This window comes from Tubulanus polymorphus, chromosome 11 (assembly GCF_964204645.1).
Source record: "Tubulanus polymorphus chromosome 11, tnTubPoly1.2, whole genome shotgun sequence".
Taxonomy (NCBI): Eukaryota; Metazoa; Nemertea; class Palaeonemertea; order Tubulaniformes; family Tubulanidae; genus Tubulanus; species Tubulanus polymorphus.
Genome location: NC_134035.1, coordinates 7,193,617 through 7,220,882, shown reverse-complemented (window position 1 = coordinate 7,220,882; position 27,266 = coordinate 7,193,617). Strand labels below are relative to the sequence as shown.

The 27,266-nt window shown below is 40.0% G+C and overlaps 2 protein-coding genes and 1 long non-coding RNA gene across 3 annotated transcripts; all 3 read left to right on the top strand.

Annotated features, from left to right (window-relative positions):
* The first annotated feature begins 2,011 nt into the window (after window positions 1-2,011).
* Window positions 2,012-4,745, top strand: LOC141912976 (uncharacterized). The gene is made up of 3 exons (XM_074804415.1): window positions 2,012-2,024; window positions 2,101-2,808; window positions 4,687-4,745. The coding sequence occupies exons 1-3, from the start codon at window positions 2,012-2,014 to the stop codon at window positions 4,743-4,745; spliced, it is 780 nt and encodes a 259-aa protein (XP_074660516.1).
* Window positions 4,746-16,171: 11,426 nt separating this feature from the next.
* Window positions 16,172-17,448, top strand: LOC141912445 (uncharacterized). Its single transcript, XR_012620168.1, has 4 exons — window positions 16,172-16,198; window positions 16,447-16,529; window positions 16,938-17,005; window positions 17,405-17,448. It is a non-coding gene; the product is annotated as an uncharacterized LOC141912445 (long non-coding RNA).
* A 1,684-nt stretch (window positions 17,449-19,132) lies between these two features.
* Window positions 19,133-24,271, top strand: LOC141912975 (matrilin-1-like). The gene is made up of 8 exons (XM_074804414.1): window positions 19,133-19,208; window positions 19,894-20,015; window positions 20,129-20,498; window positions 20,584-20,610; window positions 22,841-23,076; window positions 23,150-23,327; window positions 23,963-24,130; window positions 24,202-24,271. Exons 1-8 carry the CDS (start codon window positions 19,133-19,135, stop codon window positions 24,240-24,242), a joined length of 1,218 nt encoding a protein of 405 aa, XP_074660515.1. The 3' UTR covers window positions 24,243-24,271.
* Window positions 24,272-27,266: the final 2,995 nt, after the last annotated feature.

Sequence of the window (27,266 nt, the reverse complement as noted above, 5' to 3'; positions counted from 1 at the left end):
CACGAAACTAACTTTGGACGATGCACAAAAAATGTGCATGAGATACTATGGAGTCGAAGCACATCTTCCGTCAGTTATGTCCCTTGACGAAGATTTATTCCTTGGAGAGACCGTCTTGTGAGTTGATAAGTTAATTTGGGATGAATGAAGGGCCTCCCCGTGACTCGGTCGAGATAGCCCTACACGTGTATCACCTAACCGTCATTGAATCGATCATTTTACTTTGTTATATTGCTGATCTACGGAAGCGATAAGGGGCCTCGAGATGTCGCGTTCAAACTCGACAAGTCATCATATTTATGTCGACATACCGCGATATATCGCGTCAAGTCGACATGAATATGTCGATATATCGTGACGTTTTGACGACATATTTCGTTCTCTCGACCACTTTCCTCGCGACAAGTCGACATATTCATGACGACTTGAAACTCAGTCGTCATATCACTGGCGTCCTCGTCTTACATTTAGACGTGTCTTCAAATGACGGCTTTTCCCGTGGGAAATGGGCAAAAAAGCGAAATTTGTCGTGAAAATGTCACGATATGACGACATATTCATGTCGACTTGACGCGATATATCTCGATATATCGACATAAATATGGCGACTTGTCGAGTTGGAACGCGACATCTCGAGGCCCCTTATCGCTTCCGTACTGATCCCTTGATTCTAGCACGTTGATACTCGTTTGCACGGCTTTGATTTTGGAGACCACCAGCTACAATTTAATTGCCCCCTACGGAAGCGATAAAGGGCCTCGAGATGTCGCGTTCCAACTCGACAAGTCGTCATATTTATGTCGACATACCGCGATATATCGCGTCAAGTCGACATAAATATGTCGATATATCGTGACGTTTTGACGACATATTTCGTTTTCTCGACCACTTTCCTCGCGACAAGTCGACATATTCACGACGACTTGAAACTCAGTCGTCATTTCACTGGCGTCCTTACCTTACATTTAGACGTGTCTTCAAATGACGGCTTGTCCCGTGAAAAATGGGCGAAAAAGCGAAATTTGTCGTGAAATCGTCACGATATGTCGACATATTCATGTCGACTTGACGCGATATATCGCGATATATCGACATAAATATGGCGACTTGTCGAGTTGGAACGCGACATCTCGAGGCCCTTTATCGCTTCCGTAGACATCTGGGCAGCTATTCCTGGCACACGACAAGTACGTAGTAAACGCTACCGTTTTCACGAGCGACTGTCTGGGCCAAATTCGGTAGTCGTATCTACGGAAGCGATAAAGGGCCTCGAGATGTCGCGTTCCAACTCGACAAGTCGTCATATTTATGTCGACAAACCGCGATATATCGCGTCAAGTCGACATGAAGATGTCGACATATCGTGACTGTATCACGACAAATTTCGCTTTTTTGCCCATTTTCCACGGGACAAGCCGTCATTTGAAGACATGTCTAAATGTAAGATGAGGACACCAGTGATATGACGACTGAGTTGTAATTCGTCATGAATATGTCGACTTGTCGCGAGGAAAGTGGTCGTGAAAACGAAATATGTCATCAAAACGTCACGATATATCGACATATTCATGTCGACTTGACGCGATATATCGCGGTATGTCGACATAAATATGGCGACTTGATAACAACAACTGAACAACTTCCCTAATATCGAATTATCAGACAAATACGTATCAAACAATGATATCATACAAATTTTTATTGACAAATTATCTAGCTAATTTGTATTATAGTCTTAATCCCTAAAAAGTTTACTATAATTATGTGTCTTTTATACAACAGACCTCACGACAGAAATGACTTTTGGCTGGGGCTACGTGCGACATTGGCAACTCAGACTTACTTGTGGATAGCAAGTGGGGGAAAACCGACGTATGCTAATGCCGATAATGATTTCATTAATCAGAAATTTGACTCGAGCAAATTATGCGTAAGAAGTCACAATAAGGGTGAAAAATGGGAGAAAAGAGAATGTACGAACGACCAAGAGATAATTTGCCAGAAAAAAGGTATGGAGGAAGCATGTAAACACAAGCTGTTGCCAATTCTCGCTAGTGTCTATTTCATGGAACTCTCAAGCTGATAGTCTCTACTTAACAGCCATACAATCTACAACAACGACTACCACGGAACCTACAACAACTGCCACAGAGCCAACAACAACTACCACAGAACCTACAACATCTACCACAGAGCCATCAACAACTACCACAGAGCCAACAACGACTACCACGGAACCTACAACAACTACCACAGAGCCAACAACAACTACCACGGAACCTACAACAACTACCACAGAGGCAACAACAACTACCACGGAACCTACAACAACTACCACAGAGCCAACAACTACCATGGAACCTACAACAACTACCACGGAACCTACAACAACTACCACAGAGCCAACAACAACTACCACGGAAACTACAGCAATTACCACAGAGCCAACAACAACTACCACGGAACCTACAACAACTACCACAGAGCCAACAACAACTACCACGGAACCTACAACAACTACCACGGAACCTACAACAACTACAACAGAGCCAACAACAACTATCACGGAGCCAACAACAACTACCACAGAGCCAACAACAACTACCACGGAGCCAACAACAACTACCACACAGGCAACAACAATTACTACACAGCCAACAACAACTACCACGGAACATACAACAACTACTACAGAGCCAACAACAACTACGAAAGAGCCAACAACGACCACGGAACCTACAACAACTACCACAGAGCCAACAACAACTACCACGGAACCTACAACAACTACCACAGAACCTTCAACAACCATCAACCCGTCTACCTCTCCTGTAGAATGGTCTACATCAACTATCGTGGAACAAACAACTGAGTCTACAACGATGGCTCAAATTGGAGGAATACAGGGTCTGATGACATATCGATGGAAACGTATTCGCGCAAGGCGAACAATGTCAGGCAGATTCATGTCAGTTAATGTTCGAAGTGCGACTGAATGTTTATCATTTTGTTCCATAAGTTTCAATTGTAAGTCTGCAAATTTACAAACAGATTCGAACAAATCAGTGAGACTGTGCGAATTAAGTAGTTCAGAAATGCAGACACAATTGGAAATCGGTTCCGTTTTCGATTACTATTACAGAACAAACGTGAATATGTGACTCTAATCCAGCTATAGCTTATATACTTAGGTTATATGCTATCAATGTGAACCCTGGACCACCTCCCCCGCCCCCCCCCCCCCTAACAGGATATCAACACCTATACCAGGCTTTAATACTTAAACACCTAGCTTAAAATCACAATTCACCAAAAACTTTCATCCGAGATCATCATTTGTCAAAAATTCATGACAAGGAGACAAGATGAAAAGCAAATTTTTCAACTTAAGGGTTTTTTTCTATTTCGGAGACGACAAGAATTTCTTTAGATTCTTGGTGGGTATACATGTATATACTTTATGTTTAAGCAGTAATACTACAGAGAATGATTGTGGTTCCGTTGCCATCGCAGACCTTAACTCGTCAATGGAAACACGGACTCAGCCGCGGCCTTCCGTCAAAACGCCACCTATGGGCTAGTCGGACCAAATGTTCACGTGTTAGGTTGACAGGAACAGTTATTCTTTTAACAATATGATTAAAAGTTTCTGTTCGTCAAGATTTCACGTTCACGCGAATATTTTCGTCAGAATTCCGAGACTCCCAACAAAAATCCCTGGAGAGAGAGGAAGTCAGACATCCGTCGAGCAACCAACATTTAATATTCGCCATCCACCTAACGACGTTTCGATGTTGATACGCCCAGGCTTATATGCAGATCCGACGTATATCTCACTTGGGGGGAGGGGGGGTTAGGTCAGGATTCACGATTCACATTGATAGCTGCATAACATGAAATATTCCGTTGAAATAGAATCGCGTTCTTGAAAGATTCTGTTGAAATAAAACCGCACTACGTTGTTCAAAAGGGAATGCCAGCTGTTGTGCTTGTAATTTTCACGAATGATCCAATCATGTTGCGAAAAAAAGACTAGGTTCTAGCTCAGGTCTCTCTGAATTTTACGTTTCTTTTAAGGATTGGGTTCCAATTTCCAATGTTCACACGTGTTAAAGTTTCACGTTTACTTACGCGCATGGAATATGGAGTTCATAGAACATTCGTTTCGGTTTCATTCATTTGTTGCATAAAGTGATAACGCTTGAAAATATGTAAAATATCTCTAAGTCGGTTGTAATAATCTACACATCTATACTGTAATCAGGGTTTTCTGCTTCTTTGCCAAAATCCTATCGTTATCCTTTTGATTATTATCATATATTCACCAACATTCACCAATGCTACTAACGATCGGCAAAAGGTCCTAGTCGAGATGCCTCCATACTCACGACATTGATCATTGTATAAAATGTCTACGTTACCAACAGTTGCTGCGTGTACGACACAGTGCAATGACACTGGACCAGGGCCCCAGTGGGCACATCAACGTTGAATCAACGTTGAAACGACGTTCTGTTTCGACGTCGTCTGTAGAATGATTTTGAAAAGTGAATCGACGTTCATAGTCCGACGAGAAATCAACGCCATAAAACAACCAATATCCAACTAGATTTAAACCAAATTATAACATGTCAGTCCAACGTCGTATGAACATGGAATAACAACGTCTGCGTCTAGACCTCCACCCAACCTGTTTGCAGATCATATTAAATCTGAATATGACTCAATACCAACCGAAATGTTAGCCTGATAAGCTACCAATAAAACCAGAAACAAGCAAATATACTTGAAACACATATAGAAATAACATTTTATGATTAACAAATGGTTTACATATGACATAATTAACTCCAAAAATAAAATCAAAACTAACAAACCATGAAAAAGCACAACCTTACTACGAATTGTAGTAATCTACTTATCGATTTAAGAAATCAAGAATTAGACATAGTCAGTTTATTCTAAGATTCGTTATGGTGTTAGTTTCCTCTTGACAGCCAACTCAATCCAGCAGCATGTGATTTCGCATAACTTCCATGATGTCTGATTCAGTTATAAGATTTGCGAACGGCATCTGTAACCATGAAAATATCGATGAAATGAACGAGCAAGAAATATTTTCATAACTTAGCCTACCAAGTTTGAAATTTAACTCGTCAGTAATCAATTTTTCACTGTAGGTTTTATAACACTGAATCAAAGCTATTGCTCCCTTCAACCCGTCCTGGAAGTGGTTGTATCCACAATAAACTCCATCGCTCTATGATCCTAGTGTGACCAACATCGGACACTATAAAGGTACCTGGTAATATTCTCCCAAGTATGGAATATTCTTAAAAATTACTTACCAATGTTGACAGCACAGGGACATTCTCTTCAAAAGGAAATGCGGTGCTAGTCCAGTATACGACATTATAGTGCGTGTGTAGAGTTACACTGCGTTCTTCGGTCAGTGTTAACAGCGTTTGACAGTTGACAGTTGACAGTTAGAGTAAACGACGAGAGGCAACCTGTCAACCATGACTACAGTGTGGCTTTAATTTCATCTGCCTTTTGCTGATATTTTCTTCATTATAGATTGTCATTGTCTATCTTATATGCAGTGTGTAGAATCATAAGGTTGCGGATGACATAGGCCTATATATGTTTAATATTTCGAAAATACCAAAAAGGTACATGCATAAAATTGCAAGTCTATTTCCGGGGCAAATTCGCATGCACTTCAGTGATTTCACTGTCAAAACAGGCAAGTTCATGCGTGAATAAGCGTCCCCATATGTACCTATTATAGTTCCTGCTTCATTGAGCGTGCTTACTTTATTTCGGTATAAAAACGAAATATCAACATCCAATCTGTCAGTACAGCTAGCAGCTGATTCAAGCATGAATTCTATCGAACCTCAAAAGCGCTGGGGATAATTTATTTCGTAAAGGATGTCGTACCATGTATGCGACAAGGCATTTATTCTTTAAGCCAACTCCAGAAGCACTTTCACCAGGGGGTAACCGCTTAACGCCGAAACGCTGGATTTTTCCGGACTGCGATACAGACCCAAGATTATTACACCAGCGTTTAGCCTTTTACGAAGTGGATATTTAACCGTATATTTAGCCGAAGTGGATATTTAAAGTATTTACTTCCACTATCTTACCGTAAATTATTACTATATATATTGGGTTTAGGGCTAGGGTTTCGATAGGGTTAGTGTCAAAAGGGTGAGAAGAGGGTCCAGAGGGTTCCGTTTTACCCCTAGGGATAGGATTAGGGTAAGGTGAGGTACTATAGATAGTTAAAACATTCACATGGTTGTCAGCGAGCTCGTTGGTCTTGTGGTATGACGCTGCGCTCGTAATCGTATCGGTGGGGTTTCAATTCGATCGAATTGCAGATGGCCACGACGTTTACTTTTCAATGATATTTTTTTTCTCTTCTAATGCAACCAGACGTGTCGTTCATCTTGGGTTATCATAGGGAGGATGTGTAGGGTGTCACATGTCAAACGTCCTGTGGAGTCGTCACCTAACTGGTGTGTAGGGTGTCCACCTGTCAACCGTCCTGTGGAGTCGTCACCTAACTGGTGTGTAGGGTGTCATCTGTCAACCGTCCAGTCGAGTCGTCACCTAACTGGTGTGTTGGGTGTCATCTGTCAACCGTCCTGTCGAGTCGTCACCTAACTGGTGTGTATGGTGTTATCTGTCAACCGTCCTGTGGAGTCGTCACCTAACTGGTGTGTAGGGTGTCATCTGTCAACCGTCCTGTCGAGTCGTCACCTAACTGGTGTGTTGGGTGTCATCTGTCAACCGTCATTTAGAGTCATCACCCTAGTATGTAAGGTGTCGCGTGTCATCAGCTGTAGAATATGGATCCCCAATCAAGGATCTATTTTCATGGAACTTCTTTTAGTTCCATATTACTACGCTTTTATATTTCAGCTTGCGCATTAATTCCCTGATTTACTCCAAAAGTATCTCTACACGTTGCACTATAATGTCGTATATCGGACTTGGGCCGGAAATGCTCCTTTATTTCCATATTTATGTTTAACAACATCAGTGAATAAACCATTTTACAGTTGCTAGCCGCCATTTTGTTAGGGTACTTTTGTCCTGTATTGTTGGGTCATTATTACTAACCATGAAATAAAAGCAGGCCTATACTGGAATAATCTAAAAACAAAGACAATGCAGACACTGTCTTAATTGTTTCTGCATTTACGTACTCATTACCCTCAAATAAATTTGGTAACCCATAAGTTCATAAAGTTTCATCTGTCTCTACATTCGTGGATTGACCGCGTGGTATACGTACGTGCGACGTCGACCGACAACGTAAACACGCTCGCCCGGCTATGTAACGAAAATACAGTGAAACCGTGAGGGTTAGCAAGGCTAGGCAGCCCGGCGCACACCTTTGCGATTGATCGTATGATAGTTCCATCGCATAGTTTTATCGCATCATCGTAAAGGTATGCGGTGGCATCCAGAGCCGATTTGATCGCATCATCGCTTCATCGCAAAAAATGAAACATGTTTGATATTTCCGCGTGCGATTTTACCGTGCGCTAAAAAGGTTAAGGTGTGCAGGCTACGCTGTCGATGTTCTGACGAAAATGTTAATAGTCAATCAGAATTAAAGGATGAAGCAGTCTCAATGACAGCTCAGTCGAGTGATTGAATCCAACTCGAGGCCCTCATAAAAATTGCAAAGGTATTCGGGATGATTCGATTTTCATCGTTTCATCGTGTCATCGCGAGCGGCTGATGGCCTTTTTCTATTCATAGCTAATGAACTACGATGGTTTATCTTTATTTATACCCGAAAATTCACAAAAAATTTACAACGACCATCTTCTCTCGTTTGATGCTTGTATCGTCGCATTGAAATACATTCCTTCCTTAATCGGTTCACCGAAGGGTACAAAGAATGACGTCTTTTTCATCGTGGAGAATAAAAAATTTCGAAAAGCCGCAAAAAAGTTAATAACAGTTTATTCATCGATGATTGCGGTGCGTGGGATTCGAAATCGTCATCAACGAAACAACGTACATACGAGTATATTTCTACTTCTAATACACATCGGGTAGTTTAGAGTCTAAAACCCGATGAAATTTAATTACAGTATCTTTAAACTCATAGAATTACTCTGTGTAAATTTTACTATATATTCTAAATACCTTTTCAGTTTTTTCGAGATGAAAAATGAATGGTACTGCACGAAACAGAAAGCCAAGTGGCAGCCATGTGATCCCCAACCCGACGAATCGGATATAATGCGTATAAAGGTATCGTACAGCACATTAAACAGAGACAATACCTACAAGCGTCGAGTTACCTGGATTGAAAAATCTCAGGATTCATTTGATGAAAACAATAAAGTGGCACTTGTCGAATTTTTTAAGAACTATGCCGACATGCACTACTACTCATGGAAATGCGAAAGAATTATAGATTACAAATATATTTGGACTACGACGGAAACCATATCGATAAAATTTAGAGTTCAGTAAAAGATGTCAATCCACGTGAAATCTACACACAAATGATGCTCGATAACTCCGCAAGTACACCTCGAAATTTGAAACAGGTTCAAAATATCAAGCAATCCCTACAAAGTACACCTTCTAGGGAGAATAGACAAAATGTAGCCGATGAGGTGCAATCTGTTATGAACATGCTTAACTACAGCGAATTCGTACAGGAAGTTATTGGTTCTAAGAACGGGGCGCCACCTATGGCTCTCCTATATCTAGACCTGGGACCTGTTTCACGAAAAAGTTTAAGCCTAAAACGGTTAAGTTTGAATTGTTGTCCTCATTGAAAATATGAAGTAACCAATAGCAATTACGCCAAAAATTTGAGTTAAACTTTTTTGTGAAACAGCTGAGCCCAGCAATTAAAAGACGAACGGAAATTTTGCTGTAAAAATGGGGATGGTAAATCTGTTCTCGTGTAGACCGTACATTCAATTTAGGTGCTTGTTTCATAACAGTAACGGTTTGTAAAAGCCCGTATTTATTAGGCTGGTCGACTGGAGAGCCGCAAATCCCGGTAGGCCCGGTTTGTCCGCATTGAGATGGCCAGTGCTGTACGTACCAAATATTTTTCAGCCATTTGCATACAAAACTCGACGTCGGAGACATTGATACGGAGCTCGGTCTTTCGGAACATATTTTCGGTTCGGACGAAGAAAAAGCGATACTTAAAGCTATTCGGCAGCCGTTTCCTACTGCCGCACAGCTGTTGTGCCACCGACATTTGGAAGAAAATACGGTAAGATATCTACGTCATAGAATCGGATGCATTGACAAAGAAATTAAAAACATTATAATGTCGATTTAAGAAATGCCAAAAAGAAGGTTTATTGCAGCAACCGGGCAATTACGAATTCGAAATTAAGAAATGATTTCGTGCCGTATTATGATAAATTGATACCGCGTTTAAAAGATTTCGTTTTTGAACCGATCAAAAACAACAAATCGGTACCCATTAATAAAGAAGTTTCCAGTTTCTAGGCGGTCCCTCGAGGTCCCTATGGTTGCGATAATTTGCGCTCAATTTTAAAACATAAGTTTAGATTGAATATCATATAGTTCTGCAGTCCCTTGCTCGATGAAATCAATTTATACACCATTTTAAAGGAAATGAAATGCAGATATTTGCTGGCGATTCTTGGAATTTTTGGTTCAACTCCAGAATAGGTCAATATAGTTCCATCGTGGAGGATTTTCTTTAATGAAGTGAGTGGTTCGGTTTCTAATTGCCGACCTATTTTACTCGTCGACAATTCCGACGATTTAGAATTGCCGACCTATTTTACTCGTCGACAATTCCGACGATTTAGAATTGCCGACCTATTTTACTCGTCGACAATTCCGACGATTTAGAATTGCCGACCTATTTTACTCGTCGACAATTCCGACGATTTAGAATTGCCGACCTATTTTACTCGTCGACAATTCCGACGATTTAGAATTGCCGACCTATTTTACTCGTCGACAATTCCGACGATTTAGAATTGTTGAAGGGAAGATTAATTTTCAAGCAACGACACGGCCACTTGATGCCGATTGCAGTTTGTATCTATAAAGGGTAATCTACACACGGTCCTTCATCCCAGCCATTTTATATCAGGGTAATCCACACAAACACCCAGCCCCTCGACCCCAGCCACCTTATTCAAGGGTAATCCACGCAAACACACAGCCCCTCGATCCCAGCCACCTTATTCAAGGGTAATCCACGCAAACACACAACCCCTCGATCCCAGCCACTTTATATCAGGGTAATCCGCGCACACACACAGCCCCTCGATCCCAGCCACTTTATATCAGGGTAATCCACGCACACACACAGCCCCTCGATCCCAGCCACTTTATATCAGGGGTAATCCACGCAAAAACACAGCCCCTCAATCCCAGCCACCTTATTCAAGGGTAATCCACGCAAACACGCAGCCCCTCGATCCCAGCCACTTTATTCAAGGGTAATCCACGCACACACCCAGCCCCTCGATCCCAGCCACCTTATTCAAGGGTAATCCACGCAAACACGCAGCCCCTCGATCCCAGCCACATTATATAAGGGTAATCCACGCACACACGCAGCCCCTCGATCCCAGCCACATTATATCAGGGTAATCCACGCACACACGCAGCCCCTCGATCCCAGCCACATTATATCAGGGTAATCCACGCACACACGCAGCCCCTCGATCCCAGCCACATTATATCAGGGTAATCCACGCACACACGCAGCCCCTCGATCCCAGCCACATTATATCAGGGTAATCCACGCACACACCCAGCCCCTCGATCCCAGCCACCTTATTCAAGGGTAATCCACGCAAACACGCAGCCCCTCGATCCCAGCCACATTATATAAGGGTAATCCACGCACACACACAGCCCCTCGATCCCAGCCACATTATATCAGGGTAATCCGCGCAAACACACAGCCCCTCGATCCCAGCCACTTTATATCAGGGTAATCCGCGCAAACACGCAGCCCCTCGATCCCAGCCACATTATATCAGGGTAATCCACGCACACACACAGCCCCTCGATCCCAGCCACATTATATCAGGGTGTCGACGAGTAAAATAGGTCGGCAATTCTAAATCGTCGGAATTGTCGACGAGTAAAATAGGTCGGCAATTCTAAATCGTCGGAATTGTCTACGAGTAAAATAGGTCGGCAATTCTAAATCGTCGGAATTGTCGACGAGTAAAATAGGTCGGCAATTTAAAATCGTCGGAATTGTCGACGAGTAAAATAGGTCGACAATTCTAAATCGTGGGAATTGTCTACGAGTAATATAGGTTGGCAATTCTAAATCGTCGGAATTGTCGACGAGTAAAATAGGTGGGCAATTCTAAATCGTCGGAATTATCGACGAGTATAATAGGTGGGCAATTCTAAATCGTCGGAATTGTCGACGAGTAAAATAGGTCGGCAATTCTAAATCGTTGGAATTGTCTACGAGTAATATAGGTTGGCAATTCTAAATCGTCGGAATTGTCGACGAGTAAAATAGGTGGGCAATTCTAAATCGTCGGAATTATCGACGAGTAAAACAGGTCGGCTACCTGGCTCGCGGAAGAATACGTGCTATGTACTCAGCCTGGGCAGATCTACTTTTACCTGTTCTGGAGTTGAGCCGAATTTTTGAACGCAACAATTGAGAACAGTGACGATGTGAAACCAAGGACCGCATATCTTAACCGTGCGTAAAAGAAATCGCAATATTTATTAATTTTAAAATATCTTAGTATCTCTTAAAGCTATATTTCCTATTTTCACAGAGGTTAAAGAGGGTTATTTGCAGTTTAAGCCTGCGTTGAATTTTTTTAAATATCTTTACTGACGACTGATCTGTACCCGCTTGAGTTTCAGATTACGCGCAAAAGGGGTCTCCCACTGCACACCGCCATTTCACTGAACATTGAGATTTGTGAAAAGAAATCGCAAAAATAAGATTTTATACTGGTTTGTAATTATCACTATTGCTTCTGATGGTTATATATTACCTTTATTTTCGTATGGTTGAAAATGGACTTTGAGTGTTTTGATGAATTCGAGTTTTGTAGCGTTGGGAAATTAAAGGATTTCTTGTAAGAGTGGGGACTTGCTGTGTTGGTTGCAAATGTGGCCTAGTTGAGAACCTAATTTGCGTTTCAACCGATTGTACCACTCATGGTTGGACACTAGAAAAAAAATCTAAGTTTTTATATATTTTTGAATATGCGGCGCAGCTGAAAGTTGCCAAACTGGACGTTGACCCCCTAAAACAGAATATCAAATGGGGGACAGATATGAACCCCTTTAAATATTATATTGCAATTTTATATCAGTAAGGTTTTCTGGTCGATGTTTCCCAGCAAGAAGGTTGAGATTCATTAAATTCATCGTATGATCGAAGAATGAGGGATTACCAGAGAGAGATATGTGTTAAATATGTCCTAAGCGTTTAAATTGACTGGCACATTTCACCATCGACTCTAAAACGTTTGATTTCACCGAACACAAAATCGGCGCTAGGCTGGACGGGCTGTATACGACAATTCCTCAACTGGGCCGTTCACACTTCAATAGCGGGACAAACCGGATCCCGAAACCAGATTAACGAATTGCCCCCGCCAAAATACGGTACAAAGAAGATATGGATTATCATCTCAAAATATCCCCATGGAAAATGTGAAGAAATCAAATTGCATTTAAAAATTTCTTGTCGCAAATCTCAATGTTCAGTGAAATTGCAATGCGCAGTGGGAGACCCCTTTTGCGCGTAATCTCAAACTCAAGCGGGTACAGATCAGTCGTCAGGTAAGATATTCAAAAGATTTTAACGCAGGCTTAAACTGCAAATAACCCTCTTTAACCTCTGTGAAAATAGGAAATATAGCTTTAAGAGATACTAAGATATTTTAAAATTAATAAATATTGCGATTTCTTTTACGCACGGTTAAGATATACGGTCCTTGGTTTCACATCGTCACTGTTCTCAATTGTTGCGTTCAAAAATTCCAAGAATCGCCAGCAAATATCTGCATTTCATTTCCTTTAAAATGGTGTGTAAATTGATTTCGTCGAGCAAGGGACTGCAGAACTATATGATATTCAATCTAAACTTATGTTTTAAAAATGAGCGCAAATTATCGCAACAATGGGGACCTTGCGGGACCGCCACAAAATGGCGCCTAGAAACTGGAAACTTCTTTATTGGACAAAACGCTGATTCATGAAAAATTACACGAGATCGTTAAATTGCAATATGCTGATATTCGCAGAGCAATACATGGCCAAGGTAATTACGCCATACACTGTAGTAGCAAAATTACGAAAATTAGTTGTTTCCCAGGCGGTTTGGTGACAGAAATCAGATGCCGAGAAGGACCTATACTCGTATCAAAATTTCACAAATTTCAACCGAAAGCGTGCGACAAATTCAGTAAATCTACCGATGGCCAAATGATCGTTCCAAAGACCGCCGCTATCTCGAAAAAGCCTGGAAAAAGAAGCGAGCGCTTTCCGCCAAAACTACATCTGTTACAAAAAAAAACAGCGTACCGGTACTTAAATCTTAATCTCTGTCCAATGTGACTTGATCTGAATTGTGTATAAATTGTTGTATTATTTGATACGCATTTAGTAGACAAACTACTTAGATTGTTCAGCGACTGATGAATGGTTGATTATTCAAATATATTTATACGTATTAAAACCTAACCCATGTTCACTCAAAAGTGACCCTTCATCTTTTGATTTCGATGATAATTTCTAACTTAAGTGCAAAAAGAAAAGACGGTAGTCAATTCTAGAGTACTGATGATATTACGTCAATGTCTATAATGAAAACATAAAAGTGATATTTATCATTTAATTCCGTTACAATTAACGTCGCTCGATTAATTCTGGTCGATGGTGTTCGAATCCCGCAATTCGAATGTCCGATTTAGCTCAGTTCATAACACATAACTTAAGCATTACCGTTGTAATTTTCCAATATATCTTAGATGGTCATTTCGTCGATAAAGAGGAGGATGGGTCACATTGATGTCTGCCCCGAAAAAAGTATGCTGTCAAACTCTTCATCGATCTCCAAGAATAAGGTTTATAAGGGAAAACTCAAACAAGGTTTGTGTCATATATCCACAAATCACCTGGATAAGTAACTTAGAACTTACAGTGCAGCAGCTGTAGACTGTGCACCCCTCCATTTCACCATCAATATATAAAAAGCCAATATTCAAGCAGCACTTATTCATCACTTCGCCGATATTCTGCAAAGTTTGGCCATGAAGGAATGCTCGAACGATCTTTGTGTCATATATCCGGTATAAATCCTTTGAATGAGTGGGGAGGAACTTCACACCCCACCACCAGCTGCAAACTGTTGACTCTTCCACTTCATCACCATGAAATGCAAAATATAAACAAAAATCAATATTCAAACAGCGTCCATTCGTATATTCATACCCTTCACTCCGACCCTAACTGGGAAACCCTAACGAACTGACAAACTGTTTAAAAACTACTACATGTTTTTAACTAATCTATGTGTTTCACTGGAATGATGAACATTTCAAAAGCTGTCGGCAATTTTGTAAATTGATTTCAAATTACTAAGTCTTAATTCCATTTCAGGGTGAAACCCCAAAAAAAGGGCTGCATTTATGTTTGCCGAGAAAGAAATAAACAATATCTTATATGAATCCTAACTGAACTTTATATTGTTTGTGTTTGCTGACTTGTAGAAACTATGATCTGCAGCTCCTGATAATCTAAAATGTTCTTCGATGTAAATTTACAATGACTTGCCATGTTAAACATTCTATTATTTCATATCGATGATAGAAAAAACCCTTTTTGGTCTTTCCTTTTTATGTTCCCTTCAGGTAGTGATAAAAGTAAAGTTTTATTCCCTAGCAAAAACTTGAGAGATTTTACTTCTACGATTAGCTTCATCTTGGTAACATGGTCAAAAAACTAATGGAGGGTATTCATAGACTCCATGGCACACACAGCCCTCCAGCCCAGACAACAGCAGGCAACAGGACATACAGCCCTTAAGCCCTCAAGCCGGGCGTAGGTCGGCCTTGCGACGTGATAATTGGCGACTGTGTGCGACTAGTTTCTGCCAATCGCAAGAGCGCGTAGGTCGGAGCGACGCGATCCGCGATTCTAGTTGTCATGTGGCAATTCCTAACCCCACCCACCGGTTCCATTCCATGATTGATAGACTATATGGTAATAGTCTTGACCTGAAGCATAAATACTGGTCTTTATGGTCGAAGCAACGCCGTGAATCCAAATGGAGGAGATTAAATTAAGAAATTTTATCGAGCCTTCAAAAAATTATTTCAAAACGCATCTCATTACCATTGTGCGTTCGAATCCCAGTATTACTAGAAGAAACCGCGTCGCTCCCAGTCGCAAGAGCTCGTAGGTCGGCATCCTCCGCCGGCAGGGATTCGAACCTGATGGCATCGAGATTGCCACGGCACGAAACCCTGCCATAATCGACCGTGCGCGCAGATACATGCGCAGTTCAGATGACGTGATTTTTAGCCAATCAGAAATCCCGTTTTATTTTAGCCCGGGTTTTCCCATTTATAGTTCTTCCTTGAAATTTGCCTCAACGATTATACAACGAGCAATCTGATTGGTGCCGCCAGTTTTCGTTCGGAAAGCTGCGCATGTACCTGCGCACCCGGTCTACTGATGCAGGGTTGCGACGGTCGCGTCGCAGTAAGTAGAACATGTGCGACTCATTGCGACTGGCGTCGCTGGCAGTCGCAACCTGTCGCTGGCAGTCGCAAGGCAGCGTAGGTCGGTTGGTCGTTGCGACGCGATCGTCGCTGGCGTACACACCCAGTGGACACCGGGGCACACAGCCCTTCAGGTCGCACACAGCAGGCAACAGGACACACAGTCCACAGGAACGACCACATACAAAGGGATACATGTTTTGAACAAATACAGTGGACGACCACACAGTGGGCTACTCCCGGGCAACGGCCTCCTGACTGAACAAAGGAAGACACGAAATACATGGTACAGACCAAAGCCAAGTAGTGAACCACCACAACCGAGCAAGCACGTCCGACAGCGAGGAGAACCAAAGCCAAACTGAAATCCCTGTCTATCCGCAGAGCCATGTAGTAAGAATAGGCCAATGTGTGATTAGTCATCCTGTTAGGTTAGTATCCCAGTCAGTGAAAATGTGTTCATGTGTTCACTTTATCGTGAACATCGCTACCATCTAAAATGAAATATTCTTTATTGACTGAAAATTGTTTAGTGATGTTTAAATTCTATACTTTGCAAATTCATTTTCCGACGTTCGATCCCGAGGCAATAACATACATTTCCCGTCAAATCTGTATATGAGTAGTGCAACTATGTGCAGAAATCTTTTTGTATTTCTGTTGAATTTTTTTCATACAGCTGTCTACATATCAAAGTTACTACTATATGGTAGACGTGTGAACAGAAATTTGGAAATGCGAGTACTCGCTTAACAGATTGTGGTAAGTACCAAAACAAATGCACTCAAGTAGGTTAAGCTTCTTGCCATGGCAAGTTCTGCTGAAGTGGCATCACGGTCGAATTCAATCCTTAGGGTTTTGATGTAGATTTATATAGGCATGTGCGATTAGAATTGCATCATTTTGAGCCGATCTACCGGTCAGAAAAGGACACCTGATCAAGAAAGTAAGCTTTTATTTCAAATATATACTTATGATTTTACAATTGATTTTTTTCTTGGACCAGTAAAGCGAGATCAGTTGCTTATGACAATCGTCTCATTTTCAAACAACAATTGAAATTAATCTTTATTACGGAAACTGGGTGAAGTTATAATTACCGTAACATCTTAGGGTCATGATTTAGAAAATGTTTGCACGACGAATCTTATCGGTATCTATTCTCTACAGGATGCTTATCATTGCGATATTAGTTGCTTGTGTTGGAGTGAGTCAAACATTGTCTCCTGCAGGTCAAGGTATGTATGTATAAACATTTTGTGAACCTTTCTAAAATAACAGTGACAGATATCACAATTGATAACGCTAGAATGATATCGTTCGTTTAACACCCAGTTAAACGGTATCGGTTGAGATTGAAATGATTTTGAGATCATTTCCAACATTTTGATACTTGATTCGAATTGTAACAGAGAACTACCAACTGGCTCTTCAACTGGTTCTGATTCCTTAGAACGATTTATTATTGTGATGATTATATTTTCCACAGAAAATATCTGACATGCTTTCCCTCTTTTTTATCGAAATAGACATCAATCATTTGCGTTATTTTGCCTTCTATACATCAGACTAGCTACTATAAATACTATTATTGTGATAAGTTATTGGTTGATGGACACATTTTTCCCCATTTTTAGTATGCGATAGAAAAATGAAAGCGGACGTTGCTTTTGTAATGGTCGCGTCATCGTCATCTAACACAACGGATTTGCAAAGTTTCGGGCATGCCGTCTTTGGACGACTCCTTGCCACGTCCGATCTTGGCGCTAAAGACCTTCGGATCGCCATCGTACGGTATATCGGTGACAGTGGGGTGTTAGTCCGATTCAACTACACAGCTTTCGCAAAAAATCCAATCGACAATTTGAACACGCTGATTGATTCCAGTATCTCTGTTGGTGATTTCCTCCATAATCATCTATTCACATCTGGTAACGGAGCCAGATCTGGTAATGAATCTTTCCTCATTAATGAACTTTTTCTGATTTCTGTAGAACACAAATTTCAAGCACATCTGGAAAATGTATTTTCTGATTTTAGGTGTCGCTAGAGTCGTTGTCCTATTGACCGACAAGAATATTCCGGCACCAGCTGGTTCTACATTTAAAGACCCTAACGTTAACGGGTATGAAATATGACAAAACGAAATATAAACTAAAAGAAATCGATCGTCTCTGTTATTTCCAAATCATTAAACAAGTTGAAGACGTTTCTTTCAAACTTCATACTCAAACTGTATGGATGATGTAATATGCTTCTTATAAGGCAACTTCGATATAATTCAATTAGGCTAAAAGGATACCTTGTTTTCCTAGATTATAAAGTCCAACATTGGCCCACTCACCCAAATATTACCACGCAAAAAAACGCAAATTAACGAATACAAAATCGAATTTCCGTGTTATCATCCACTTTTGTTCGTTTGTGCGTGCCGTGTAGTAGACATAAATAAAAATTCGGTATCTCTGGTTTTTGCGCGGTAATTCTTCCTTTCTTGGATGCAAAAACAGGCGGGGAAAACAAAATTCTGCTATATTTCATTTTTGCAAATGGCATTGGATATCACTCTACTTTACCCAAATTACCCGCTATAGATACGTGATATACATAGAAGACCTTTGTTTATACAGTTATGCATTCGGCATTGGACCGGATGTTACGTCAGATAATTTGAAGGCTGTGATTGGTAATTCTGGGATTACGATGCTGGATAGAATCGCAGACTTGAAGGAAGCTACACTGATTGGAATGACTTCAAAATTAATCTGTTCACTTCGTGAGTTTCATTCTATATTCATTAGTTCTTGAATCGAACACAATCGCATGAAAATGAAGTGCTTTTTACAGATTTCGACAGAGTAGTTCGATTTAGGTTTATTGTTTAGAAATAAGTTTTTTTCATTATTCTAAAATCTAAACGAAAAAGCTGATCGCACACACAGCGATATTTCCCGATTGATATTGATAATGTACTCTATGTACCGTTTTATTTATCTTAGTTCCGGACAAGACACCGACACGTGAGTCAACGCAACTACAAGCTAATAATCTTCTTTTTTTCTATACGCTCTATGGAATTCTCTTCCTTCGTAATTAAAACCTACCTATTAAACATTTTTTCATTGTGGGATCTGTTATTCTTATATCCACAAAGGCCTTTGTAGTTCTATAACTCAACATCAAATCCATACATCTTATAATCGTTATCAAAATCATCACTATTATCAATGTTGTGCAGGAGAATTGTAATGTCACTGTCGTTTTCAAATTTTTGCGAATGATGAAAAAAAAACGTTTGTTCTTTTCAAATATTCACAGCTTGCGTTCCAAGAAAACGTGACGTCATATTTCTAGTGGACGCATCGATGAGTCAAAATGATGCCAGACAAGCAAACATCAAAAGCTTCATATTACGATACGTCTCTGCTATTCCAGCAATAGGTAATGCAGCTCATCTCGAAACGATCGTTTCCTCAATTCATCCGCAATGTGTCATCAAGTTGTTGCTTTCGTGCCTTCGTTAATTTCGTTACGGTAGTTAAAAACATAATGAACAGAAGCGTGGTGTAGTATTTTGCCATGAAGATAACACACGACCAAAGGATGACAAACAGTTTCACTAATTCGCCCTGCAGTCTTTATTTCACACGGTCACTTTAAAACCAGACGAAATATTAACTACAATGTAAAACAAAACAAGTTGAAATAAGATAAGAAAATATATAACTTTATCCTCCTGACTCAAACGTTTTATTAAGGAGGTCTAAAAAGATCATACATGGAAAAACATAATGCAGAAAAGATATTAAATGATATAGGGTTTGATATTACAGTTTTCAGTAAGAAATACAGTTATCTAAGTACCAGTAATTCAACTAGAAACTACTTCTTCTTCCCTATTCTCATTTACCACCGTTAAACTGTCCGTTTCCGGCGGAGTTTGACCTCAAGAAATCTAACAAAATCATTTTCATCTCAAATCTCATCGTCTTATAAATCATTTCAGTGAGATCCATTCTGCTCCGACTCGTCATGCGTCCTAAGGACAGTTAGACCGCTTGCAATCGACAAATCAACTTATTTCAGTTGCTGTAAAAAATTGTATGACGAAAATTTGTTCTTGCAGGAAAAGATGATTTCCGCGTTGGTATTGACTACTACGGAAATAACTGGAAACAGTCGATCCTTCTGAATAGCACAGACAATAAGGAACAACTTCTTAATGACATCGTTTCAAATAAAATGCCAGTAAGTGCTGTATAGAAATCAAATATGTTTCAATATCATCAAAATCATTGATGACTTATATATGGCAAAGGTCCCTTTGTCTTTTCAGTTGATAATACTTTTGCAAATTACAGGACGTTGCTATTCATGGATCAATAACTGGTGAGGCGATTAAAAAATCATACCAGAAGAGCATGTCGCAGGCGTATGGAGGTCGAGCTGATGCTGAAAAATTCATGATAGTATTCTTCGATGGATTCCCCAGTAATCAAACAGCCCTGACGGCTGCAGCTAATGGCTTGAACAAAAATGGTGTGAAGCGAATTGTCATAAATCTTCAGGATCCACGACGTATCGTGGAACCGAACGATATTCAAAAGACTAACTTCAAACTAGCGGCGAACCCAAGCTCCGATGCTTTCTCTGGCAGCGCTGCGGACAATGGATTCATTGAAGAGACTGTTAAAAAGCTCATTTCTGGTTTTGATGACCTCTGCCCAAAACGTTAGCAAACACGGACCACATTTCATTTAGCTCGATAATAATACTGTATACGATTCATCATCTATTCTCGTTTTATTCATTTCAGCACCTGCACCAGCACCAGAAAAGAAAAGTAAGCAACCGATTGAGATTAAATGACCAGATGTTGACGTGATATACTTTGCATTTGAACTATCACAAGGGTCTAGGGACCATGTGCCCGTTCGGTGAAATGCTAGTCAATCTTATAATTTTACATTAAACATCCCCTGGTGAACATATATAGTAATCAATCGTAGTGAATGCCATGAGCATGAGAAAAGAGAAATTTCCAGTTACTAGGCGCCATTTTGATTTTTTTGATAAAATCATCGTTTGATCTCCCTCAATTCAACATGTAAATAATCAAACTATGATTTTAATCCAAAAAAAACTTTAAAATTTTGTAATTTTCGATGAAAATTGCGTAATCTGTGTATGCGAAAAATCGACCGTCAACCACTAGCGCGAGCTTTGCGCTTGACAACCGGTGGCCACGCGCGTTTCTAAGAAGATATTTTTACGAATGCAGTATCACCACAATCCTCAGATAAAACTAAATCTGCAGTGAACAATTCTAAATTGTATCTCAAAAATGAAAAAGTTACAGCCAATGACACAAAATCACCAATCATTTTAGGCGCCTTCCTAAAGGTGGCGTATCTTTTTTAAAGGGTAACTGACACTTTTTTTATTTCAAAATATGATGTATTCTGTTGATCTATACACTCATCTACAACCGTTCTGTTCCAAAATGTTTAGTTTACGCGCAATTTGTGATTTTGTAACAAGATTTTTGACCTCATTTCGTTGTTTACATCGCTTACTGTTCAGCGTCGGCTTAATCAGCAGGTGCGCGCTGCAACGTCATTACAGGCAGAGCTGAGAAATAAACCTATTTCAAAGAATCAATGAGTATATTGATAAGGCTAAATCGATCAAATTGAAGATGCAGATTTCAATCCGCTGCTATGAAGCTATCAAGGTACACTATGCTAAGCTCTCAGCACTGTTACTGCTGCTGCATAGTTCACCTATAGTTCAGCACCACAAGCATACTACACAGTGTCTTATAAGCGATCACAGATTTCGATCTCGCTAAAGAATAAATAGATTCATATTCGTTTACTATTTACTATTTTTCAAAGTAATTTAAGACTAAGTAGTTTGAAAACTAACACTTCAAAACTCTACAAAAACTTTCATGAATTTCTACAGCCTTTACAACAAATATTCAAAGGAATAATGTTTTTCGATTAAAGTTTCACGCTGCAGAGTTTTGATAGATTACATCACAAATCTTTCACAAACATTATTTCTAAGTTTTAGAATAGGATGGATGAGGAAATATTCTAATTTTGTGACTAAAGCCGCTACCAATACGAGGTATATTTCAAGAAAACAGTTGAAATTGTTCTTGCCGCTAATTCTGTCTAAGTTTCATCAGTTCATAAGTCAAAACATTCTTAGATCTAACCATGATCTTACTATCACTAAATGGTAATACAAAACGATGAATTAAACATCCGTGTTCCTTGCTGTCTACTAGAAAATGCCATGGATTGCTATTCAAATCCTATTTTTGCGTTTAGTTTGAACGGATATGGTCCGTTCAACAGCTAATTATAATCATTAATATGTAGACTTTCAAAATCAAGAGGCATTTTGACTCAATTCGAATGCCAAATAGGTATAAAATTAAGTTGAATTGCTCTTGTTGCTTATTTCCTATTCATTTCTATAGACATCATTTCCGAGCCGTCACTTTGGTGACGTAGTTCTATTAATAGACACAGTACCACGCGTTCAGCAAAAGCAATGTATACACTGAACAGGTGCGCGAACATCAAAATCATCAATTCTGACTAGATTGAAAAGATTTTTCCAATTATGAAATCACCTAGCCTTATTGCATACTATGATATATCGTTTCGTGTAAAAAGTAGAAAATCTTTTAAAAAGTGTCAGTTACCCTTTAAACTGTTCGAATGTTGCAGCCGAGAAAAATGAAATAAACACCATCAGATATTAGAAACGGCCACCTTTCTAACGATTCATAAGTTTAAAGTTTGTGCCAAAAGAGGGATGGAGGACAATTAATCGCGCTAGAGGTTTTAGTTAAAAAAATGTTAAAATCTGTCCCAACTCTGTGGGACCGACTCAAAATGGCGCCTGGTTACTGGAAACGTCCCTATTTTACAATCGAAATACATTGCTAATGATATAAATGCATAGCTACTGATGCATCAGGTAAATCAGTAATTCACCTGATACATTTCGGCTCGTTGTATCTAATCGAATACGAAGAAACTTTCTTTGTTTAGAGTGTGACCTGGCTGATATCGTGTTCATCGTTGATGTATCGGCTAGCACTAGCACAGCCGAATGGGCCAATGCGATGCAGGTTGTGAAATCCGTTTCGAGTTACGCTTTCGGTCATTTTGGTAACGAAACTCAAATTGGGCTGTTGTCATACGCTCGTGCGACACACGGAAACTTTGCGCTGAAAGCAGGAAATTCAAAAGCAGCTGTCACTGATCTCGTGGCGAAATCCTCTGTGGTAAGTATTTCATCAGCAATCTTGTAGATTTAGCTCCTCGTCTTTACATATTTTCTTACGCCCTACCTTACAGGAATACCTAGGCCGCAGCACGGCTACAAGTAATGCTCTAAAATATGCTCGAGACGTTAGCTTCTCTGCAGCGCATTCCGGACGAAACTCAACGGCTAAAATGATCGTCTTGATGTACGATGGTGTTTCGAGAAGCGCTAACTGGGTAAAACAAGAATCCGAGACGAACGTCGATGCAGGTAAACACATCGGGGTCGACGCAAACAAGAGTCGCTTTACTCGATGCGCTTTTTTACCCTTGATTCACGGACAGATAACTATATGATACAGACCATGCACGAAGTGCCCAGCTAATTTTCTAGTTTCTAAGTGGTAGGGCCCTTTTTCGATTGGATTTTTTATGATACTCATTATTGACGAATCATTTACACGATTTGTCTTATAAGACCTGGCCAAATATTGCTCCGATTGTCAATCGCCAAGCCTTTCAAAAATAGAATATATCGAAATGAATAAATTTCACAAAATCTATTCGATAGTTTTTAAGCAGCCCATATCGTTGGTGATTCGATAAAATAATGATGAATCTCATCGTTAATTAATTTACGATTAATAACAAATTTTCCCGATAATTCACCGATTTTATATTGCGTTATCATCTCGACGTGAAATAATTTACGAAAAATAAAAATGTTATTTTATGTCCAAATGAATGAAATCAGCGTATGTCTAAGATAAAGTATATCAAAAAGAATAATCTTTACAAAATCTTTTCACGATGATTTCCAAGCATTTATAGTTGAAACTATAAAATCAAAATGGATTGAAATGAAGGATTAGATTAATGTAAATACATATATAATGTTTCTCGCAGGAATTGAATCGATCGTAGTCGGAGTTCCCGGTCACTCGATGAGTGAAAGAAGCCAGACGGAATATCAGGCTATTTCCAATAACAACAACGATTTGAAAATTCTTGTTTCCTCCTGGGAAGGAGTTGCCACTAAGGTTTCTGCTGCCCTTCAGAAAATCTGCGATAAAGGTAATTTCATCCATCGATATGATTATTGAACGATAATCGAATGTTAGTTTACAAAAATACACTTTTTACAGGATCTGGAAGTGCTGGGGCAGGAGCGCCAGGAACAAAATAATGAATCGCCAATTATCAGCTATAATCCAGTATAAAAAGTCATAAAAACTATTTCAATCAATTGAGTTAGAATGAATTCAATATGAATAAACCTAAATAGCTGACATTACATATCCAAAATCGTTTATCTGTTTCTTTTTGTCAAAAATCTCAGGTCGAACTGACATCAGCGTCAGGGCCTACATGTGTGTATTACTTTGCCATGGCAAAAATACAATTATACATTGTATGCAATTGGCCGAAATAGTGAATTGACTTATATGTTGTTCTTTTATTGGCCGTAAACGGCACTGTATAGTGCATACCAGTTCCACCATGTCGAATCACCGGTAGAGAGTGAAATATCAAAAAATTACAAAAGCAGGGCCCAATTGTATAATCCAGTTGAGTACTTCCAGGATTAATGATATACATCGAACACAAATAGTTAAAACTTTTTCAGTTCAGTGTGTATTTATATTCATCCAACTGTGTGACTCGACGACTGGGCGACTCAACGAGTGGACGACTGTGTGACTGGACGACTCGACGACTGAGCAAATGTGCGACCGATGACTGAGTGACTGAATCCGGATGACTGGATGTCCCGACGAATCATGTCAAAACGAAAAACCACTTATGGAATATGTCCGTGCACCCTTGCAATATTAGGCCGCTTGTTTCTAATAGTGCAAATGTCAAACAAATGCAGTATAAAATAGCATTTAATCTCATATGCCCAATCATTTTGTGAATGGCTGGGAATGTTATCCTTATAATCATACCGAAAAACACTGTGCTAACTTTTCACTAGCACAACTTACTAAAGGTCTTCTACTTCTACTCGATTATTTTGACTTGTTTAGTCACACTAAACCTTGGAATCATCGTCGTCGTCATCACCACCATCCGTCTCTTCGCCGTTGAGGTTGGATGCAGCAGTTCACAAGAAAACCCCATTACCACGAGTAGAAACAGATCGTTTTAATAGATTCCATCGAGGGCCAGTCCAATCTTTGATGTCGTCGACACGTTGCCTTTTGAGCCGACCCTGCTTTCTAGTGCATTCACCGACGTTAGCGGGAATGGTGTTGGCCAGTGATCCTCGGGGTCTTACCGCGTGGCCAAACAAACCTTTTTTTCGTTTGACTGTCGACAGCAAGAGCTCATGAGGCAGCCACTTAGCCGCTGAACCGTTTCTCTGATTGCTGTTGTGTAAGATTTATAGTCAACTTGTAGGCGTCTCCAATTACAGCTCATCTCGTGGATTTATGCGGCGTTCGATCTCGGTGTTGAGTGTCCATTTACTCTAATGATGGATAGATAAACACTGACTGGACAAGAGACTGAGTAGATAGAGTTTACATGTTACCGTTGATATGTTGCCGTCACGCCTAACAGGTTTGAGCGTGTAGAGTGTTGTTGTAGCCTTTGACGATTCTAGTCTTGACCTATTTACGTAACGAGACATCCCGCTGTACCGAACCAAGGTATGTGAACTCGTCTACTTGTTCGAGATCGTGGTCGCGAAGGCAGACATCTAGTTCATCTTAACAACCTGTTACGATGGTTTTCGTCTAAGGTATGCTTATTTCCATGCCATACCTTCGACTGCTGTCGTCGAGTTGTTACATTCCGGCTTTTTTACCATCCGGTGTTGTGGAGCGTAGATCAATGTCTTCGGCAAGACGTAGGTAATCGCTCTGCCAGCCATCTTTGGCGGAGACTATGTTTCAGCTGCCGCTTCAGCCATGATATTTTCAAGTAAGCTGTTGCACAGGGTTGAAGATAACAGACAGCCTAGCCTCACTCCTTCCGAGCCATGATTGAAACTTTTCCCAATCAAACCAAACTCCTTATGCATTTAGAGAGCTTCAACTGCGTTCACTGTGCCTCTGCTGATGTTATACCTACCGTCTTAGAAATGCCCATATGCCATCCTGCCATACTCGGTCGAAACACTTTTCGTAGTCGATGATCGTGTGGTAGATTGGTTCCATTGGCTGTCTGTATTTTCACATAGGATTTCGAAAGTCTATTCCGTTGTCGATCTTTCTCTACGGGAACCTGCCTGTTCTCCAACTAGAATGGCTTCTGCTTGCGGTTATAGGAGGTTAAGTATAGCGCTTGGAACAAGATTTTGCTAGGATGGCTAATCAATCTGATTATCCTGAAGTTCTCGCTCTTCCTCAAATTAGTCAGGCAATGAAAACCAGTATGAGTTTGAATGTTTTCAAATCTAAGCTGAACACCATTATATATCCACTTATTGACGTTCTTCATTTGCTGATTCATTTTAAGCTGCTTTATCTATTCAGCATACTGAAGCATTCCCAAATCTATGCATTTATCGCATTTCATTTTGGCTCGGCATTCTCCATTAGCCGACTATGTACTACATTTTATATCTTATATTTCTTCTCTGGATTTCTGTCCGTACAAGCCTCGCTTTTACTGAAACTCCTGTGTTATATCACAACATTATTTATTGATTTTCACACATTGTTGTAATTTATTTGTGAAATAGATAGATGAATAAATAGATACTGTGGGACACAATTACCCTTCGCAGCATCTACGTTTACGATGGCACCAACTGGAATACAAGATCTGAACACATTTCGGTGGAAACGTATCACAACAGGCGAACAATGTCAGGCGAATTCCTGCCATTTAATGTTCGATGTGTGACAGAATGTTTATCATTTTCTTCCAAAAATCTCAATTGTCAATTCCAATAAGTCGGTCAGACGGTGTGAATTTTAGTTGAGTAGAAACCCAGAAACAATTTGAAATCGATCAAATATGACATGTGTCATTAACCGGCTATTGCATTTCAGGTTTGCATGGGAAACTCTGGTGAAATAAAATCCGTCTTTTGTTCAAAAGTAAATGCCAGCTGTTGTGTTTACCTCAGTTACTTTCACGTTTAATATTCTGATAATTTTTTGAAAACTCCTAGCACCAGTCTCGAGTGTCCCTGGCTGTTGGGGATTGAGTTCCAACGTTTACACGTGTCATGGCGATTCGAAGTTTCAAATTAAAT

Excerpts from the sequence above, each read along its gene's own strand:
- LOC141912976 (XM_074804415.1), top strand. Across the intron at positions 2,809-4,686 it reads TACCACAGAACCTTCAACAA|CAACCTGTTTGCAGATCATA; the intron begins CCATCAACCCGT and ends TAGACCTCCACC.
- LOC141912975 (XM_074804414.1), top strand. The coding sequence starts at position 19,133 with ATGAGTCAAAATGATGCCAGACAAGCAAACATCAAAAGCTTCATATTA. Across the intron at positions 20,611-22,840 it reads ACCAGCACCAGAAAAGAAAA|AGTGTGACCTGGCTGATATC; the intron begins GTAAGCAACCGA and ends TTCTTTGTTTAG. Across the intron at positions 23,328-23,962 it reads CGAGACGAACGTCGATGCAG|GAATTGAATCGATCGTAGTC; the intron begins GTAAACACATCG and ends TGTTTCTCGCAG.